At 55.9% G+C, this 6,000-nt stretch overlaps 1 protein-coding gene across 1 annotated transcript; it reads left to right on the top strand.

Annotated features, from left to right (window-relative positions):
• Positions 1-1,507: 1,507 nt before the first annotated feature.
• LOC308183939 (uncharacterized protein) lies at positions 1,508-3,553 on the top strand. The gene is made up of 6 exons (XM_080570528.1): positions 1,508-1,825; positions 2,010-2,069; positions 2,176-2,240; positions 2,671-2,740; positions 2,911-2,957; positions 3,230-3,553. Exons 1-6 carry the CDS (start codon positions 1,577-1,579, stop codon positions 3,363-3,365), a joined length of 627 nt encoding a protein of 208 aa, XP_080426654.1. The 5' UTR covers positions 1,508-1,576; the 3' UTR covers positions 3,366-3,553.
• The last annotated feature ends 2,447 nt before the right edge of the window (positions 3,554-6,000 follow it).

Below are 6,000 nucleotides of genomic sequence, written 5' to 3'. Positions count from 1 at the left end.
GTGCTGGGGGGGGGCACTGGGAGGGGGTGTCCTTAAGGTCAGTGGTCATTAAGGTCCCCTCCAACCCAAAGCCTTCTAGGATTCTGTTTCTAAAAACACCTCTTCTGTTCCATCCCAGTAATAATAAACAGCACAAGCAGAAATCAGCTCTGCCAGCCTGGGGTGTCCCCATGCATTCAGGTCGTCCTCATCCCCCCCACACTCACGCTACAGCCTGCCCCATGGGAGGCCAAGGGGAGATGTTTCCCCTGCAGTTGCAGCTCTCCAGCAAAGGCCCTGGACTGAATGGAACAGGCGGTGCTGGAGCTACACCGGGGGTGCTTGGAGGGCTTGTAGGCACAGTAAAAGATGCATTTCAAACAGCCCAGCTGGGCCCTGCTCGTGTCCCGCAGCCCGAAGGAGATGCCAGCACGGACGCGCTTTGAACCAGGGCATTTACTGGGGTACTGTGTGTTACTGGCATTTACTGTGGGGTACTGAACCGGACTGTGCGGTGGGGCCTGACAAGTGTCCCTACCTTGTGTTGACCTACAGAAGACGGAGGAACTGGCGAGGAGAAGAGGTGCCTTTTCCTGGCTGTGGTGAGTGTCCCCTCAGGTGCCCTGTGCCCACCCAGGTTCCCCTGCAGCGACTGGGATGGCCAGGACGCCTGCTGCGGCGTGTTTGCCCAATGCCGAGGTGTCTTCCTGGGCTTGTGGAGGCTCACGTCCAAGCCTGTCCGAATGAGCAATGAGAAATGCCTGGAGGGGCAGCCTGTGGGGCTCCCAGAACAGCCCCCTCTGGCATGGGTGCGGGATGCGTCCAGCCTGCCCTTTTTCCAGCTCTTTTTCTGCCCCACAGGACATTCTGCCTGATCTTCCTGTGCGTGGAGCTGGCCGTCGCTTTCATGCTGGGTGTTGCGGTGCTCTACGCCTCCTATTACGACCAGGAGTTCTACCACCTGCTGCTTCATGTGCTGCCAGAAGACATCTTCACTGACCTGGCACACTTCCTTGAAGAGACCCCGCCTCTGGTCAGTGAGGGCGTGCCGCCCCACTGACATCTCCTCTAAATAAAACCGAGGCTGCTCTGCCCAGTTCCTCTGTGCCTGTGCAAGAAAGGGAACTGACCAGGAAAAAAACAAGTACTGAGTCCCTCTACAGATAGGTAGGAGAAACTTCACGTTTGCAGGGCCCCGTCCTCCCAGGGGACTTCAAGCACCATCTGTCTGCTGGAGGGATAACACCGCAAGACATCAGCAATCCGGGAGGGTCCTGGGGTGCGCTGATGGCAGCTTCCTCACCTGCCTGCTATCCCGAGCAGTGGATATGTATGGGGTGAGCAGCCCCTCACCCCAATGCTGAGCGGGGGCTGCTGTTCCCAGCATGGCATAGAGTCTAGGGAAGGGTTTAAAGAAGATGGTAGGAACAAGTCAGGACTGAACTGGTCCTCACAGCTCCTCGCGTTTTGAACCAGGGCATTTACTGGGGTAAATCCAGGTATGGGGGGCAGTGACCCACCCCTGGGTGCTAATGGAGGGCTGGGAAGCGTCCCTCCACAGCTCACTTCTGGCACCAGCCCCAGAGCAGTGGCAGCCATGTCCCAGTGGGCAGCCGTGGCCATGTCACCATGGTGTCACCATGGTTGTCATTGTGACACGGCCGCCTCGAAGGGTACAAAGAGGGCTGCTCCCCCAGGTGCAGGTGCAGGTGAAGCCATGGAGGCAGAGGGTGCGAAGGGGTCCCTGGAGCATGCACAGGAGTCCCTGGAGAACATGGCGGAGGTCTTGGCGCAGGTCGCTCAGGCAAGGGCTGGTGTGGAAGCGGCGCTGGAGGAGTTCCTAAAGGTCTGTAACCCAGAGGCAGAAGTCCAACAGGGGCAGGGCAGAGCTGCTGGGGAGTGGTGCGATCCCCAGAATGCCTTAGTGCTTGCTGCCCTGGTTCTGGCCTGGCCTTGCAGAGCCCTGGGGATAGACTGGGGATGCCCTTTCCCACCCTGACTCCGTGCAATCTGTCCCGGTTGCTTTGCAGTGCAAACGGAGACGTGCAGAGCTGGAAGAGGCTGTTGCTGAAAGAGCCAGTATCAACAAGGTCCTGAGGGCAGGAGGGAGGGGAGATCAACATGTTTGGGGGGGGGGGGGAAGCCCCATCCAAGCATGTGTGGGTAGTCTCAGAACCTGATCCTTTGCTTCTCCAGGCTCTGAGGGAGGAGATTAAGAACCTCCAGGAGAGAAGGGAGGTTTTCAAAACGCAAACTGCCAGGTGAGTGGGGACAGGGCCCTGACCCCGACCAGGGGTAGACGGCGGGGAGGAGCTGTACAGCTTCCAGGCACCCGTGTCACAGACAGTTTGGGGGCTCCTTTCAGCTCCTCATGGCTGCTCTGGAGAGCCCTTTGCCTTCTCCTAAGCAGCTCCAAGCTTCTCTGAGCAACTCTTGACTCCTTTTAGCAATGCTGCACGACTGTGAGCAGCTCCCAGCCTCTTGTCAGAGCCCCCAAGGCCTGGGGCACGGAGAAGGCAGAGGGTGCAGGGGGTGAGTGTGGGTTTGTGCGGTGCTGGGACAATGAGATGCCTCATCCCTGCTCCAGCAGAGGCTGGGCAGCACCCTGAGCTCCTCCTGGCCACCTCAGTCAAGGGGGAGGTCCTGGCCGAGGTCTCTTCTCACAGCCCAGAAACTCTGTGGTGTCTGTAGCAGGGGGAAGAGGATGCAGGCGGCCGAGGCGCCCAAGACCTGGATGCAGGAGATGGTGGCTGCGCAGCTGGTAGGAGCTATACCCCTGCTGTGGGCCTGCGGGGGGAGGGTCTGGACTTGGCCCCAGAGGACATGGGGCCATTCACCTCAGTGGGAACGAGGGAGGGGGTCTGAGCGCCCCCAACGCCTTCCCTGGCTCACGTGCCCTAACACGTGGCCCTGCTTTGCCTTGTCCTGTAGGATGAAGAGTTGGCGTCAAGGAGGCACAGAATCAGTACTTGGCTGCGGTGAGTTGCTCTCGCAGGTCGTGGCTCCCAAGGCATTAGGCAGCTTTTGACCTCTCCAGGATAAACTGCCTCAGCATTTCTTTGTTTCCTGGGTTGGGGAAGCAGGTGGGGGGTGGCCCTCAAAGTACAGCAGAGCCAAGGGGGATAGGCAGGTTCCTCACCCCAATCCTGAGCGGCACATGTTGCTCCCAGCATGGCACGGGGTCCCATGGCAGGGTTTAAAGAGGATGAATTTATCCCTGGCTCTGTCTGAACCTTCTTCTGTTCTGCAGGAGATTAGTGCTGTCCTTTGCCGGCCTGCAGCTCGCCTTCCTCATCCTGGTCCTGCTGAAGAGGGACATCCTCCACTGGATCCTTCCTCCAGGGCTGGCATCTGCCCTTGGAAGCCATCCACCAGATGAACTGTGAAAAGAAAAGGGAACCTTGAAGAAAAGGGAAGACCCTTTCTCTTCTAACCCTGCCAATAAACTGTGGCCCTTTATCAATAACCCTACCAATAAACTGTGGTCTTTTATTAGTGGGGAAGGGCCTGCGCAGACATTCTGCACGGCTGGTGCTGACTGCATGATGCTGCTGGGCAGTTGGTGGCCTGCTGGGTATTTGATGCACCCCATTCTGAGCGATACAAAACAACAAGAATCCCAGCTCAGAAATCTGTGCTCGTCCATGTGTCGCAAAAGGAATGATGCACTTCACTCCTAAGAGAGAAGCAGCAATAGATTTATTGCTGAAAACAGTGATGGAGCAAAGCCAAATATGCCTGCTGAATGGCTGCTTGGCAGCTTACCAGTGTGTGGGGCTAGCAGAGGGCATCAAACAGACCTCAGTGTGACCACAAGTCAGCCCAGCCTTACAGGGTGCAGTGCACACAGGGGCCTGGCACACCCCACCATTATCTGGGCACTACTGAGCGCACAACTCATACATGCTGGCCTGCTGTACGAATGAGAGGTCTGTTGGGCCTGCTGGGAACCTCTTGTCCCGATGCGGGAAACGTTTCTTGGCGCGCAACCTCAAGTTTCTTAGTGAGTGCGTCTACATCTGGCTGGTGGCCAGTCTCTAGCGGTCTTCCCCAGGGCTCAGTTCTGGGGCCAATTACCTTCAACATGTTTATCAAAGATCTAGGTGCAGGAGAGGAATGGGTCCTCAGCAAGTTTGCCAATGACACTAAACTGGGAGGCACCGTTGACTCCGTGGAGGGCTGAGAGGCTTTGCAGAAGGATCTAGACAGATTGGCACACTGGGAGATTAGTAACGGCATGAAGTTCAACAACGGAAGATGCCAGGTGCTGCACCTGGGACAGCGTAATGCTGGATGCAAGCACAGGCTGGGAGACGAGTGGCTGGAGAGAGCAGCTCAGCAGAACGGGCTCTGGAGGTGCAGCTCCACAGCAGGCTCAGCGTGAGCCAGCAGCCAAGTCCTGGCAGCCACGAGGGCAAAATGCATTCTGGAGTGCATTCAACCCAGTAAAGCCAGCCGTTAATTGTCTTGCTGCGTTTAATTATCTTAATTAATTAATTAATAATTAATTTTCTTGCTGTATTTAGTACGTGTGCAGCCTCACCTTGAGTATTGTGTGCACTTCTGGGCTCCACAACACAAAAGGGATGTGGACGTCCTTGAAAGTGTCCGGAGCAGGGCAACAAAGCTGACAAAAGGGCTGGAAGCCACGTCCTGTGAGGACAGGCTGAGGTCACCTGGGTTGTCTAGGCTGGAGAAGAGAAGGCAAAGAGGCCACCTCATTGCTTTCTACAACTTCCCGAGGAGGAGAAATGCAGAGGCAGGTGTCGATCTCTTCTCCCTGGTAACCGATGAAAGGATGCACGGGAATGGCACAAAGCTGCGCAAGGAGAGGTTCAGACGGTACCTGAGGAAAAACTGCCTTACCATGAGGGTGGTCAAACACTGGCACAGGCTTCCTGGTGAGGTGGTAACTCCCCATGCCTGTCAGTGTTCGAGAGGCATTTGGATGATGCCCTCAATAATAAGCTTTAACTTTTAGTTAACTCTGGAGTGGTTCAGCTGTTGGACTGGATGATCTTTGACGATCCCTTCCGACTCGAGCTATTCTATTCCATTCTATTCTAAAATGACCGATCCCCAGTGATGGGACCAATCCTGGAAAGGATGTGTTGCATAACTCTCTAAACCCCCTCTTTTACCCTTTTATTGCTGAGCATGACATTACATGGCGTGGAACGTCTTGTTGGTTAGTACGGTTGCTCTGCCTGGTTATGTCTCCTCCCAACCTCTGGCTCACCCCACGGCCATTCACTCGAGGGGCGGGTGTAATAGACAAATATAGTGTAAATAGGTGTAAAAATAGGTGTAAAAGAACTAGAGAAGGCCTCGATGCTGTGCAAACACTGGTCAGCAAAAGCGAACAACTTCAGCGCACTACCAGCATCGTTTTGGCCACAGCTCTAAAACACAGCACCTTACAAGCTGCTATTAAGAATATTAACTCTATCCCAGCCAGACGCAGTACAGGGGAGCAGGCCACGGCTGGAGGCCTTTGGGGCTGTTCTCATCAGTTACAGCTCATCCATCCCACAGGCACTCTGTGAAGCAGGTGCCCGAGCCGCTTCCACTTGTGGAGCTCCACATCACCCCAGAATGCCTCTGACAAGCAAGAGAATGGGAGAAGCCACCACAGCCTGAGGGAGAAGCAGCTACACCCCCCTCATTTTGAAAAGACTCGGACAAAGACTTGCATAAGTCTTTGCCAAGACTTATGACAAGATGCAGGTGAGAAAGAGCCTGACAGGGGGCTCATGCCCCAGCCCAACACTGGCTCTCCCTTCATGCGGCTCTCCTCTCCCCGTGCTTGGGATACTGGGGAATGGGCTTGCTCTCAGAACCCCTTCTACATCTGTCACGTCTCTGACCAGGCTGTGTGCGCTGGCGTGGGACAAGGCCACCTTAGTGAGGTGTTCCCATCCGTTCCCGGTGCTCCTGAGAGTAAGAGATGAGCTGCAAGCAGCAGCTGCAGGGCTTGGCCTCTCCCTCACGCTCAGCCCTGCTCCTAGCTCTCTGCCTGTG

The sequence above is a fragment of the Anser brachyrhynchus genome (genome assembly GCF_964034855.1).
Source record: "Anser brachyrhynchus genome assembly, chromosome: 29".
NCBI lineage: Eukaryota > Metazoa > Chordata > Aves > Anseriformes > Anatidae > Anser > Anser brachyrhynchus.
Note: the sequence above shows the minus strand (reverse complement) of the source record. Positions and strands in the feature narration are given on the sequence as shown.

Bases quoted from the DNA above. Each gene is read 5' to 3' on its own strand.
- LOC308183939 (XM_080570528.1), top strand. From the start codon at position 1,577: ATGTCCCAGTGGGCAGCCGTGGCCATGTCACCATGGTGTCACCATGGT. The intron at 1,826-2,009 runs GTCTGTAACCCA...GTTGCTTTGCAG, and splicing joins CGCTGGAGGAGTTCCTAAAG to TGCAAACGGAGACGTGCAGA. The intron at 2,070-2,175 runs GTCCTGAGGGCA...TTGCTTCTCCAG, and splicing joins AAAGAGCCAGTATCAACAAG to GCTCTGAGGGAGGAGATTAA.